The sequence below is a fragment of the Corylus avellana genome, chromosome 3 (genome assembly GCF_965113065.1).
Source record: "Corylus avellana chromosome 3, dhCorAvel1.hap1.2, whole genome shotgun sequence".
Classification (NCBI taxonomy): domain Eukaryota; kingdom Viridiplantae; phylum Streptophyta; class Magnoliopsida; order Fagales; family Betulaceae; genus Corylus; species Corylus avellana.
This window is the reverse complement of record NC_142492.1, coordinates 35,464,045-35,479,041: the sequence shown is the minus strand read 5'-3', so window position 1 is coordinate 35,479,041 and position 14,997 is coordinate 35,464,045. Positions and strand designations below refer to the sequence as shown.

Here is a 14,997-nt window from a genome sequence, read left to right as displayed (position 1 = left end):
GGTATTTAAAACGCTTTATTTATTTATTTTTTTAAGCACATCCTAATTGAAGGTTTTCCATGTTTTTATATATGGAAGAGTAATGATATACTGCACACCGGACATAATTTTTTTTTTTTAAAAAAAAAATTAAAATAATAAAATAATAATAATAAAAAACTTTATGCCCGGCGTGCATAACTGTTGACGCACGCCGGGCGTGCAGTATATCACTACCCTATACGGAAATGTTAGGTGTTTTTCTAGTATTTTTTTGGTCTAAAGTAAATATTATTTAAAAAAAAAAAAAAAAGTAACACTTATTTCTCTCACTTAGTTTTTAGAAAATAATATCCACCTAGAACAAGACAACACAAAAAAATATCTAGCAGTTTCCTTTTATATACACCTATCTTTTTTCTTTTCTTTTTTAGTTTTTTAGTTTTTTTTAGTTTTTTTTTCTTCTATTTTTTGGGTTCTGCATTTAGTTTTTCGAATTATAGATTGATGCATGGCAATTACACATAGGTTAATCTCATGCATGGACACGTGTCAGTGTCCCCACTAATCCACCGAATGGCAACGATACGCACCTCCCGAGGCAGGCACAAGAATCAACACGACCCGCCTTATCCTCGCCGTTCATCTACAATACTTGCGTCACACCTGATCATCTTACGCACAAAGATCCATGCACTCCAAATATTGCCCATCACCGATAACGCCATACATGCTCATCCCCAACTCACTCTTTTCTTTCTATATATATATCTCACGCTACCCTTCACTCTAAAATCACACAAACAATTGTACATTTTTGTGCAGAGGAAGAAGAAGAAGAAGAAGAAGAAGAAGAAGATGATGGACCTTGGGACATATGGCAATTCCACGCCCATGGCTGAGAAGGGTGTCACGGGCGGCTACGATGTGCCTGAAGGAGTGGACATCAGGGGGCGCTATGATGAGGAGTTTGCGAAGATCCTGACCGTGGATGCTCTGCAGTTTGTGGTGGATTTGCAGAGGGAGTTTCGAAACCATGTGAAGTATGCGTTGGAGTGTCGCAGGGAAGCTAAGAAGAGGTACAATGAGGGTGCAGTGCCGGGGTTTGATCCTGCCACAAGGTGCGTGAGGGAAGGGGAGTGGACGTGTGCGCCTGTCCCGCCGTCTGTTGCTGATCGGAGGGTGGAGATTACGGGACCTGTGGAGAGGAAGATGATCATCAATGCCCTCAACTCTGGTGCTAAAGTTTTCATGGTATATATGTTTCATGTATTAATTATTTCTCCATTTACTAGTCTCCATGTTTTCACGGTATATATGTTTCATGTATTACCACTTTCTGGATCTATCATTTCTCTTATATATATATATATACACGAAGAATTTTGTTAATATAGTTTTGAGGAAATACGATATACCCAATAAAATAATATTAATTATTCAATATAGGACTTGCTCTTTTACTATTACATGTATCTATTTTAACAATTTTCAGTTTTAGTAACTAGATCCCGTTTGGGTCTGGACGTGTTCTTTGTGTCTCAATTTCAACTAGTCTAATTGTAACTCAATTCTCTGTTGTAAAACAGGGATTCTTAGTAATTTTGTTGTCCAATTGTTCTCATGTAGTTTATATAATGCTCACCTATTTAAATAGATAGGTCTCAAATAGCCCTTCTACCCGTTGGGCAGGTGGGCCTATATATAAGGGCTCTCTTATATTTTGTGCTCATATTGTTAACAATTGGTGCTCACCTATTCAAATAGGTCTCGAGTAGCCCTTCTACATGTTAGGGTAAGGTACCCTATAAGGAATTGTTAGGAAAAAAATTGTAGGGAATATAGGTCCCTTAAACTTGAGTTTCATAAAGGATGAGACCATTTATAAACTTACCCATCTTGGTAGCATAATATATAGGAGCCTTAACTTTGGTAGAATTTATCCCAAATACATAAAAATTGTACTCTGCTAAAGCAATATGAACTGAGAATTGAGCTGTTGTCTGTCTCCATAGGCTGATTTTGAAGATGCACTGTCACCAAGTTGGGAGAATCTCATGAGAGGCCAAGTAAACTTGAAGGATGCTGTGGATGGGACTATAAGGTTCCATGACAAGGCCAGGAACAGGGTCTACAAGCTGAATGATCAGACCGCCAAGCTTTTTGTCCGCCCGAGAGGCTGGCACCTACCGGAGGCACACATTCTCATTGATGGCGAGCCTGCAACCGGTTGCCTTGTGGACTTTGGCCTCTACTTTTACCACAACTATGCAGCATTCCGCCGGACCCAAGGTGCTGGGTTTGGGCCTTTCTTCTATCTCCCTAAAATGGAGCACTCAAGGTAATTAAGGAGTTACAATAACAGTTGAAAGTTGCTGAGACATATCAACGAACTGCAAAGCCAGACCATGCCATATTCAAATCATGCATATTCCCATTTCAGAACTTCATTCAATTTCAACAATGAAGTCATTCATGTACTTGTCCTAGGGATAACTAAAAACAGAGAAGCAAGTATTTAATACAGCAAAATGCTTTCAACTTCCATTTTTAGCTTTGGAAAACAGCTTAAAATAGTTGTTCTAGTTGCCGTCTTTTAAATCAATCATTATTTTAAAAGTTTAATCGAATAGTGGGTATGTAAAATGTAGAGTTGAGGTTGAAACTCGAGACTTTGCTATGATATAATATTAAATCACAATTTCTTCTAAAAACTTAAATTGATAGGAAATAATAACTTTAATTAATATTTTAACAAGTTTAATATCTATAACTTTGAAAAACAGCTTTGAAACAAGCTCTCTCTTATTGGCAGGGAAGCAAAAATATGGAACAGCGTGTTTGAGAGGGCAGAGAAGATGGCAGGGATAGAAAGAGGAAGCATCAGGGGCACTGTTCTAATTGAAACACTTCCTGCTGTCTTTCAAATGGATGAAATCCTGTATGAGCTGAGGGATCACTCTGTGGGTTTGAACTGTGGAAGATGGGATTACATCTTCAGCTATGTCAAGACTTTCCAGGCTCACCCGGATCGCCTGCTACCAGACAGGGTTCTAGTTGGCATGACTCAGCACTTCATGAAGAGCTATTCTGAGCTCCTCATTAGGACCTGCCACAGGCGTTGTGCGCATGCCATGGGCGGCATGGTATGTATCTTTTGTTAAATTACCAATTATCTCAAAAGTTTAAGCGGATAAAAAACTCTCTCACGTGCGTGTGTAATATTTAATTGAAATTGGATGAGAATGACATGACAAAATTCTAACTCAAAATACTACGTTAAATCACTACTCATTCTAAAAACTTAAACTTGATAGAATTGATCAATTTAATCATTTAATTTATATTCTAACATTGTTATCCTCCTCTGTGTAGCTCTGTATATACTTTGAGAATTTCCTGGTTGCAGTTGGTTTGAAAAATTAAAGCTCCATTAATCTTTTACTTCTTGAACAGGCAGCACAAATTCCTATTAGAAATGATGCAGCAGCAAATGAGGCAGCATTGGATCTGGTGAAAAAGGACAAGCTAAGAGAAGTGAAGGCAGGGCATGATGGAACCTGGGCAGCCCACCCTGGACTGATCCCAGTCTGCATGGAAGTCTTTACCAACAACATGGGAAATGCACCGAACCAGATTCAAACAATGAAGCGTGAAGACGCGGCCGCACTGACTGAAGACGACCTCTTGCAAAGGCCTAGAGGAGTGCGCAGCATGGAAGGTCTCCGGCTCAATACCCGGGTTGGAATCCAGTATTTGGCGGCATGGCTTACCGGATCAGGTTCGGTGCCTCTTTACAACCTCATGGAAGATGCTGCAACTGCTGAGATTAGCAGGGTTCAGAACTGGCAATGGTTGAAATATGGAGTGGAATTGGATGGAGATGGGCTTGGGGTGAAGGTGACCAAGGAACTCTTTGGGAGAGTGGTGGAAGAAGAGATGGCTAGGATTGAAGGAGAGGTTGGTAAAGAGAAGTTTAAGAAGGGAATGTACAAGGAGGCTTGCAAGATATTCACCAGGCAGTGCACAGCCCCAACACTGGATGATTTTCTTACTCTTGATGCTTATAATCACATTGTGATACATCACCCCAAAAGATCATCCAGGCTCTGAACCGGTTCACTCAAATCTCCTTTCGTTGTTTGATATGGTGTTTGTCCTGCCTTGCTACTACTAAATAATAATTCCTTCCCATTTCCATAGCTGTTTCATGATGTTCTTGCTTCTATCTGTACTAAAAGATCACATAAAGACAGTTCATATATGTATGTCAAAAGATGTTTCTGTTGGATCATCTCATCCAAACAAGAACCGCTCAAAACAAACTGAAACTTCAGCACAAGAAAAGCACAAACCATGAATCAATCCAATATAAGAATAAAGCAAAATTTTGAATCTCTCGTGATAAGCTGTTGTATCTCTTGTAACAGAGTTTACAAAGTTCAATAATATGTACATGAGTATCCTTCAAAATGAATAGCATGAATTAAGCTATATTAGAATTTATAATTTAGAGAAGAGAAATGAGAATAATGAAGAGAGAGTTAGAGAATTAAAGTGGTACGGCCTATGGCCTACATATATATATCAAAGCCTTTTTATGATTATATTTTTTTTTTGATATTTTTGATTGTGTACAATACTTTATTTATAGAGAAAGAATATGAACGTTATAGTAGTATTTTCTACTTTTACATTTACAACAATAAAGTTAATTTATCATTTGTAACTCTGATCTCTTGAGTTATTGTAAGTCTTAACTCCTAAGTTTTTTGTTTCTTGAGTTATTATAACTCTTATCTCAATAAGTTACATAATAATAAAATAATAGAAATACTTCTTTTCATTATGTAATTTATTTTGTGTATATCTTTGTTGAGTCGACATGAATTCGCCCTTAATTAAAAATGATAAAAACAAAATTGATAAGTAAAAGTATAATTTCAAACCTTACTCAAGTAAGAAATAAGAGCTATGGATCGGGATCCCCAGCAATAACTAGGGAATTGCCAATAAGTTTTTTTGTTAACCTCAACCGTCCAATGTTATTCAACGGCTACTGACATGCCACTAAAATATATATATATATATATATATATATATGTATAATTTAAATTTAAAAACTAAATATAAACTAAAATAATAAATAAATAAAATATTAAAAAAGATGGGGTGATTCGGCCACCCTATCTCAGCCTGGGAGTGGCCAAAGCCACCCTCATGGCCCTAATAGGTGGTTCGGCCACAGCCTAGGGCTAAAAAAAAAAAAAAAAAAAAAATTAGGTTTGGCCCTAAAGGGTGGCCAGTTGGGGTGCTCCGGCCACCCCTAGGGCCAAACCCATAAAAAAAAAATAATAAAAAAAAATAAAAATAAAAAGGGTTTGGCCTTGAGGGTGACTCAAGGGCCATGGGCCAGTTCTTGGGGTGGCCAAACCACCCTCTAGGGCCATAGCCACCCCCAACTAGCCCTTGGGCCACCCCTTAGGCTGAAATGGGGTGGCCGGCCACGCCATCTTTTTTAATAATTTATTAATTTGTTTATTGTTTTAGTTTATATTTATTTTTTAAATTTAAATAATATTTTATTATTTTCTCTTTAGTGTGACACATGACATGCTGGTAGCCGTTGAATAACATTTGGCGGTTGAGATTAACAAAAGAAAAAAAAAAAAAAATTATGGAAAACTTCTCAGCAGATCCCCATCCAAGAGCTATACCAGGCTACTAGCCTACTAGTGCGTGGCTGGTGCCCACACGACAGGTGTCACAAAACCCATCATTTGTATCCAACTTAAGCAAAGATGGAATTATTGAAAGCAGTGATAGATAATAGTACTATTCTCAAATATAATAATGCCAAAGGGCAGTTTAATTAATTATTTGCTTTCATGTGTTGATATACCATTGGCTGGAGAAAGCTCAAATCAAGGAGGGTGTTCCAACATTGCCGGTTAACTTTTGACTAAATATAGGCTTAAAACCTTCTACTATAAGCAAGAGACCAATATGGTAATATTTTTTTTATAGTAGTGTTACAGATCGGAACCCCTCAAAGTTTCTCCTTTTGTATTGCATAGAAAACACATGAATTGGAATCCTACCGGTCCCTTCTAGCCCAGTGATTTCCTAAAATCAATGACCTCACATTTTTTCCCCAAAGTTGTTGTCGTAATCAAAAAGTTCGATATGGTTTATAGAGTAGCCAAATGGACGGTAGAGATGCAAGCCACAACGAAAAGATTTCTTACAAGATACGCTTTATTAAATTACATATATAATATACACTCGGCCCATCATTATCGATCTTATCAAAGACATTATGCAAATCATTAAAGCGTCATATAGCGATTGTACTTCGGATTACGCGTGGCGATATATAGACGAATGGAAATTAAGCCCCGTAATTATATTATAGTTATGAAAATAAATTATATTTATCATATTTTCAAAAATCATTTGTAACATTTTGTCCTTCAATATTTATATAAAATTGTAATTTTTTAAATAATATTTAAAATATTCATGTTCAAATTTTTATAAAAAGTATATGAGAAAAATATGGACAAATTATTGACACCAATAATTTTTCTTAATAAAATAAAATAATTATGAGATAAAAACGTTAATTAAGTTGAGGTAATCAATAAATAATTAAAGAAATAGTGGTGATAAGTGGATCATAATATATATACACGGGAAATGTGGGAGCTTAAATATCTAGAAGGTGACCTAACTCTATTGGTACATTTTTTTTTTTTCTGGAAACTCCATTGGTACTACATGCATATTCCAAAACAATAGACACGAAGGTGGTCTTGTCGAATTGGCAATTGAAACAAGTCATAATCAACTTTCATGTGATATGTCAATAAAGAGAACTATATTTATACTCCATCATTCTCAACCAAACAACCTGCCATTGAAGATATCCACCATCAGCTGCTGCCACTAAAATCTCAAGGAGTGGTAATAATGATTGAGCACATGTTGCAAACTGGTCATTTTCAATAACATTTTTAAAAGTATTTTCAATATTTTTTTTCTATTAGGATCAATCTTGGAAATGATTTTTTCTTGGAACCTTTATTTCCTTGTTGCCTAGAAAAAGAGAGATAAAAAACCGCCATTAAAGGAAATTTATACGTATAAGCTATACATATATACAAGTACACCATATTATGGATGGGACATGCAGCAATCATACACGAGCAATTCATGTGAAAGGGTAAGTAAGCCTTTATTTGTTTAAATAAGTGTTTAGATAGCTTGATTATGTATCTGAACAAGTAGAAATTTACATGTCCTCTCATATAAACTGCCCTTATGGCATGCGATACAAACAAATTATCGCCCCATCTAAATCAAATCATGTGTTTACACAAAATGGAGACTACAAAAATAAACACATGAGACGTCTAATTAATGGAGACTATACACCCCATCTAGTTGAAACGTGCACTATAATAAGCCCTACTAATATATGTTAATAGACTAAAAACTCTAGCCAAATTATGATTAAAGTTTCTTAAATTCGTTTATAAAGCTCAATCTTACTTAGCAAATAATCAGTGTAGGGCTTAAGTTATCATAAACTCGTTTATAATCAACCCACTTAACAAGAACAGCTCATAATTTCTAATATAAAACTAACTTTATAGTTTCTAGAATGTTATATACAATTAATATACATATATCCCGGTGAAGTTATGTAGACCAATAATCCAGGATTCAGTGTACGTAACTATCAATGGTCTATCGTCCCCCCAACATATTCCAGAATCCAGACGACATGACCTAATTATGATATATACCTAAATTTAGAAACTGAAAGATATTTAAGATTATTGTCCTGCCATATGAGTCATATGACGCTGTTTACTTTCCATGTCCATCTTATCTCATGTCTTTGTCTCCACAAAGTCTTCCACTCTCTACCAACCAATACAGGTCGCGTCGGGTAGACATGCTACACGACAGGATAACGTTGCAGCATGGATAGAATTCTAAGATGAATAGAGTTTGGTTTTTCGATCACTGGTTGGGTTTGCAGAAAATTTCTCTAATCTAATCTATTAATTAGCACGTAATTTTTTTTATATGTATTTTAATAAAACACATGAGAATCATATATGCGCTCTAAAAATACATGTCGGTATGTGATGTAGGAGAATAATAATAATAAAGTAGATTTATTATTTATGCTTTAGTTTTCTTCTGTCCCGTGCCAGTATGCCTGTTTGATAAAATAAATTGGTTTATCCAACCCAATCCATAATATTTATGTGGCATAAAAGCATCCCTAGGAACCCTAAAAGGATGGCCTTTTAGGGGGGATAATAATAGTTGTTAATAAAGATCTAGAAGAGGACTCAGAAAATAATAATAATAAGAGAAGATGATGTGTTTGATTGAACCTTGAACAACATATAATAATATTAATTAACTTGTTATAATATTCCAATAAATTATCATTTATCTTGATCCAAATAATTAAGCCTAATAAATAATGAAATATTTTATTTGTTTAATTATTTCCTAACAAATTTTTAAATATTAATGGTCATTGTCTAAGGATAAGATATTGAAACGTGGATATATATGATCAGTGATCATTAATACCAATAATTTTATGTCAAATTATAATTTACAATCGTCATACCATAAAGAGAGTTTACGCAAGCATAATTCAAAATAATTGTAGACGAGTTTCCGTGGTAATATTGACTTAGATCCAAGTGAATTTAAAATTTAAATGATCATTTAAGCTTAGATCCAACACATAAAATCTTTTAACTGAATTACAATTTAAAACAATAATTTTAATTATTTAATTAATTTGTAACATATTCAAAATTATCCTTAATTATCATAATTCGATGCCTACCAATCACCTATTTTTCTCATGTCTACACCACGAGTAATACTAAATGATATCTCTTTGTCTTCCTTGTGTGTTCTTAAAATCGATATGGCTTTTAAATTTATTATTGAATTTATGATAAATTATTATTGACTTTTGCTATAATATTGATAATTTTAAAAATCACATCACACAAGAGAATATGAGTAATTCTTATAGCATTATTCCTACACCACATATTTAGTCATGCAATGACAGGTTTATTCTATTAGCCGTCATTTTCTTTCATTCGCAACAAAGTTTTGGTGCAAAGGTCAAGATGAAGAGTTTGATTATTGTGGAAATGCTGTAGATAGAGTTATTTGAATTGTTAGCAATTTGATTAGTAAAATTGATAAACTTTTATAAGATTCACCTGTCGAAAAGGTCTTGGCCGGACAACTTGCTCGTCTCTTGAAATAAATAAACCTTATAAAATCATATCAATTTTTTTTTTCTCGAATTATTAGTGATTCAAATAAAAAGAAAATTTGCCGAAAATCCAAACTAAAAATAGTCTAAATAATAAATATCAAAAACTTGCCTACAAAATAGAGGCTCTCGGTTCCCAAAGTGCCCACGACATTTGGCAGAAATCTAGAAGCCAAGTTTGGCGTCAAAAGAATAGTAATAACCACATGATCTGGCGCCATCCTATTGGTCAGGTTATACCAAGAAAATCCAAGCCGGGCCCTGTGTTGGAAATGGAAATCTAACCCGGCTCCCCTAGAAAGGAAACACTTCCAAATTTCCAAATGAGTAGCGAGGAAGTGTTGGGTAGGCGGTAGGCCAAATCAGTTGACCACTGCAAGTCTATCATCTCATGTTCAAAATCTAACTCGTTGTGAAAATGTATTATATTTAAGATTAAATATGTGGATCAATACATCGAACGAGATTAATATAATCTTTGTTAATCAATATTGAAAATGTGAATAAGATAATATGAAAATGTGATCGGTTCACAGTTCAACAAATTGAATCAATTGGTCTGATGATTTAACTGACTTGATTGGCATAATTTTTGCAAGTAAATGTATATACAATTCATACAATTATAACAAAAGCTTATTTTTTGTCTGGTTATTTAGTAGAGAGATGATATATCTGTTGGGTTATCTCAAATCTGTTATGGAAGGGGCTGATGGTTACTTTATAAGTGTGAGGAAAAACCTCACATCTTGAGCTAGCTTTTGGGGTTTAGAAATGTCCAAGACCACCCAACACTGATATCAGAGCCTAAGTTTACCAACAAGTCTCAGCCCAACAGTCCACGAGTGAAAGAGGTTGTTGCTGCTCCGACTCATGGCCCGATGTGTGAGGAAAAAATTGTTGGGGTTATCACACATTAGTTGTGGAAGGAGCTGGTGGTCAGTTTATAAGTGTAAGGGAAAGCCTCACTTCTTTAGCTAGCTTTTGGGGTTGAGATCGGCACAAGACCACCCAACACTAGTATCAGAGCCTAGATTTACCAACAAGTCTCGGCCCAACAGCCTACGAGAGAAACAAGTTGTTGCTGCTCCGACCTAAGGCCCGATGTGTAAGGGAGAGATTGTTGGGGTTATCCCACATCAATTGTGGAAGGAGCTGGTGGTCACTTTATAAGTGTGAGGAAAAACATCACATCTTGAGCTACCTTTTGGAGTTGAGAGATGCCTAAGACCACCCAACAATATCCTACATAGATTTACCGTCCAACTTCGTATTTTATGGCTAGGTTGCTTCTCTAATACTCTAAATGGACTCAAATGGTCCCAACCATGAAAGAAGTTGACTACCACTAAGCCTCCCAAAATTTATTGTACATTATTTTTATGGGATTGAGATCCTCAAAAATTGCTTTTAAATTTAAGATTCTCAAATTTATAAAAGATTTACAATATAAAATTGATGTGCCCAGTACAATCTAATTATATGCGTTTTGGTTAGTAACCACAACTAAAAAGAAATAGAAGTATTAATTTCAACTTGAGTTAAAATATATATATTTTTATTTAATCTATTAAATTTACATTGTCTTTAAAGCATATAACTTTTATATGTATTTTATTTTAATATGACAAAATATCTGTTCTTAAAGTTTCTCACGTTCATTGTTAAAAAGTACGGATGTGTATATGACAAAAATGTTTTTTCAAACCAGTTATGGAATTGCGTAAGGTCACGGGGCTCTTGAGTTGATAGGTTCACAGGCTGATTGATTCGAATTTCCAATAGGAAATAGTATTTTTTTCCAATCTAATTTAAAAAATGATAGTGACTTTTGAACACCTGGAATACAAATGTTTATTTAAGAGGATTAAAATTAAAATTAGTTTTATTAAAAATATAAGTGCATCTTACACGTTAATAAAAAAAATAATACATATTATTTTTATAGATTGAATTAAAAGAAGTTTATGCAGACTCAATCTGAATGAGAAGTCTGTCCTTTCTAATAACTAGCAACTCTATCAACTTTCCATTTTCAAATTTAGATTTAATTTTTGTCATCTACGGAGTTTACAAGTCCCAAAAAAAAGTCTCAAATTGCTCAAATATTTGTTTAGATAAAACAAATAAACACCATAAAAATTCTTCCACGACTGCAATAGTTCAAACTAACAAAAAAAAAAAAAAAAAATCCCGTTCCTTTATACCAGGCAAGGGTCACCTACCGAAAACACCCATTACCATTCAGGGCATATTTTGCACAACCCAAGGCTAATTCAGTACAATAAAGAGAGAAACTACAGAGCTAGTTATTTTCCTTTCCCCAATCACGGGGACAAGAGAAAAATGGTCTCCCTCTCCACCAATCCAACGTCACAGAAACATCCACATCGTTATCAACCGTCCATTTGTCGCACTTTTTTCAGTTTTTCGGCCAATAATAGAAATCTCATAAACGCATGGGCCCCTCCTTCCTATCCACTAATCCACCTCCCATTGGCCCACGTTCCTCCTTCTGGAACTCAAACTCACACCCTCGAAGCTAAGAATCCTAACACATTGCACGAGACTCGAAGCTCTACGTGTCCCTCTGTGTCTTCGGTGCCCGACACTTCTCGCTCTCCCATTGGTCCTCTGGCGGGGCCCAATCACAACCCCAGCTTTAGCTGGACCCGAACGACCTTCTCTGCCACGTTTCCTTGTTCCACCAATCCCTTCTCTGCGGTGTTCACCTCATTGTGGCGCACGTGTATGCTCTCACACGTGTCGCCACGCCAACCCTATAAAATACTTGGTCCTGTCAAGCCACATTTGGTGCGTTTCTATTACCTACACACAGCCGAGTGCTAGAGATAGAGAGACAGGAAGACTGATGGATGGGAGAGGAGGGTGCTGTATAGGAATATCGAGGTACGGCGGTGGAGTTTACGATATGTCCAAGGTGGATAGGATAATGCTAAGGTTCAGGCCGATCGCGCCGAAGCCGGTCACCGGAGGATCACCTTCTGGAGGTCCTACGCCGGAGAAGGCTGACGCGTGCGTCAAAAGCGGGAGAGGGAAGAGAAGGTACGCGAGAGATTATAGCAATAACAATAATAATATTGTTAACAGCAAGCGGTGCAACAGGAAAAGAAAGGCTTCGCCGGAAGAGAAGGTAGTGACTCTACCACTACTGCCGGAGGCGCCGGACCGAAGGGAATCGCCGGAGAGGGTGTCTCCGGGGGAGAAGCTTGACAAGAAGGTGGAGATGAGAGAAGAACTGAACGTGTCGATGTGGCTGAGCTTTGATGGGGATAATAAGGTGGGGCAAGGGTTGGGGTTTGGTGGGTTGTCAGATCGGATGGCGGCGATGCCGCCGGGGGTGTGGGTGGTGGGGTCCTGCGTGATAGTGGAATGTGTGATGGACACGTGGGTGGACGGGGATGGGCTGGGGCGTACAGACGAGGAGAGGAGGACGACTCTGAGGAGGGACACGTGTCCCGGGTTTGTATCCGACGGTTTGGGTAGGGTGACGTGGACGAATGAGGCGTACCGGAGGATGGTGGACCAGGGGGTGGACCCAGCGGGAAATCAGGGCCACCTGACGGTGTGGTTGGTGTTGAAGGAGGAGACTGCTGTGCCGAGTCTGACGCACTCGGCTTTCACGTGCAGGGTGAGGGTGGTTCAGTACGACACGCGTGGGAAGGAGCGGAGCTCTCTGACGCTGCCTTGTGACGTGTGGAGAATGGACGGCGGTGGTTTTGCATGGAGGTTGGACGTTAAGGCTGCTCTCTGTTTGGGTCGGTGACAAGCCAAGCCATAGCCAAGCTAAACCAAGCCAAGCCGTTTAAAAGAACTAAAGCTTTGGTAGCTTTGCTTAATGCTTACCTTCGTAATTGTGAATATTTTTAGGCTTTTGATGTACGTTTTCCTTTTAAGCTTTTGCACTGTTTTTCCACGTTCTTATCTCTTGCGTACGTACTCCTGTGCGTTGGTTTGATCAGGTATATATCATTTGTTCTTCGCTGAGTGTGAACATTTTTGGACCGTTGATCATCTACGTTAATTTGCTTTTCGCCTTCTTTCTACTGTTCTTCCACGTTCTTGCTACTCTCCTGTGTTGGTTTGAGGCATATGTTAATTTAATTTAATCTTATACAAAGCGTGCATATTTTTGCGCCGTTGTCGTACTCGCGTTTGCTTTTAGCCTTTTCTACTGTTCTTCCACGTTCTTGTCTCTTAGTGTCCCAAGACTGTTCCAAGTTGTATGTAGTTTTTAATAGTTTCGATCTGTGTTTCTCATCATGTGATTTTGTTTGTTTCTTTCTTTACTCGTTACTGATTACACCTACAGACACGTACTAGAAATAGGTGTCTGTATACTATATATGGACTGGTTAATTTTTCTGCAGACAGATTATTCAATTAATATCTATTAATTACGCATAGTACTATAGATTAAGGACATTCTATTCACACAATTTTTCTACATAAATATATATTTTTAATAATAATAGGAAGAAATCTAATTTCGGTGCAAATGGAGCTGGGAGAGGCTAAACGGCAAGATGCTTTGGAGGCATTGATTGATTGACTGGGAGTTTGGAAAGATGGCAGCACAGCGAGAGAGAGAGAGAGAGAGAGAGAGAGAGAGAATATCTAGTTGGATATTTTTCCCGGAAATTAGACAGCAGGTGGGTTGCGAGTAAAAGTTCAAAAGATGAAGAGATCTTTGAATAATCTTGTGTGTCAGAAGTCAGGACAGTCACATCTCTTTTAAGTCTCTGTTTTCTTCTTCAACTCTCTTTTTATTGCACCACGTAGCGCTGCATTTCTGTCTTACTCTTTTCCCCCGTTGCCCTTTATTGCACCACGTAGCGCTGCATTTCTGATATTTATATTATATATATATATATATGATGTATACTTTTTTAATTTATTGATTACTTTTTTGTTATTTTCAATATAATTAAGGCCTTGTTTGGAAAAATAGTTGGAATTGGCCTAACCACTATTTATCACCATTTTCCAAAAAAATTAATATCAAAACATTTTAATTTTTCTACTTTTTATAGCAAATTATTCACTTTTTATTATTATTCAAATAAAAAAATTATTATAAAACAAATTTTTTTTACTTTTTCATACCACTTTTTCATTTTTTTTATACCAAACATTCTTACCTATTTTTCACATCAATCTACATCAACTACAATGTCTAAGCCAACCCATTTCACATCAATCTATATCAACTACAGTGTTTAGGTCAACCTATTTACCAAACACCACCTAAATAAATAGGGTTATTAAAAAAAAAAAAAAAAAAAAGAAGAAAGGAAAATAGTATTACTATCAGAATATTGTTTAAAGAGTATTATTGAATAATTAATCTTTCCTACTAAAGTGGATGAGTTGTCGCGACGACAGCATCTCATCTTTACTCACCTACTTTTTACCCGTATGACGGGTGGCTTTTGAGAGAATTTCTTCTGAAATAGTAATTACATTATATATATATATATCATAAAAACATTCCTGTTTGGCTAATAAATGACCGTTCTGGTTTTTTTTTTTGTCTCCTCAAATTATTCACGAATCTTCATCTTTATTGTTGATTTTGAAAGACAAGTACAAATGTACCTGCTTTTATCAATTGAAAATGACAAACATGACTATCAATGGAGGAAACCAAGGCCGGCAATTCTTGG

At 36.4% G+C, this 14,997-nt stretch overlaps 2 protein-coding genes across 2 annotated transcripts; both read left to right on the top strand.

The window, feature by feature from the left end:
* The first annotated feature begins 721 nt into the window (after window positions 1-721).
* MLS (malate synthase) lies at window positions 722-4,181 on the top strand. The gene is made up of 4 exons (XM_059588943.2): window positions 722-1,233; window positions 1,995-2,320; window positions 2,795-3,125; window positions 3,436-4,181. The coding sequence occupies exons 1-4, from the start codon at window positions 838-840 to the stop codon at window positions 4,090-4,092; spliced, it is 1,710 nt and encodes a 569-aa protein (XP_059444926.2). The 5' UTR covers window positions 722-837; the 3' UTR covers window positions 4,093-4,181.
* A 7,843-nt stretch (window positions 4,182-12,024) lies between these two features.
* LOC132175631 (von willebrand factor A domain protein) lies at window positions 12,025-13,377 on the top strand. Its single transcript, XM_059587633.2, has one exon. It carries the CDS (start codon window positions 12,183-12,185, stop codon window positions 13,095-13,097), a length of 915 nt encoding a protein of 304 aa, XP_059443616.2. The 5' UTR covers window positions 12,025-12,182; the 3' UTR covers window positions 13,098-13,377.
* Window positions 13,378-14,997: the final 1,620 nt, after the last annotated feature.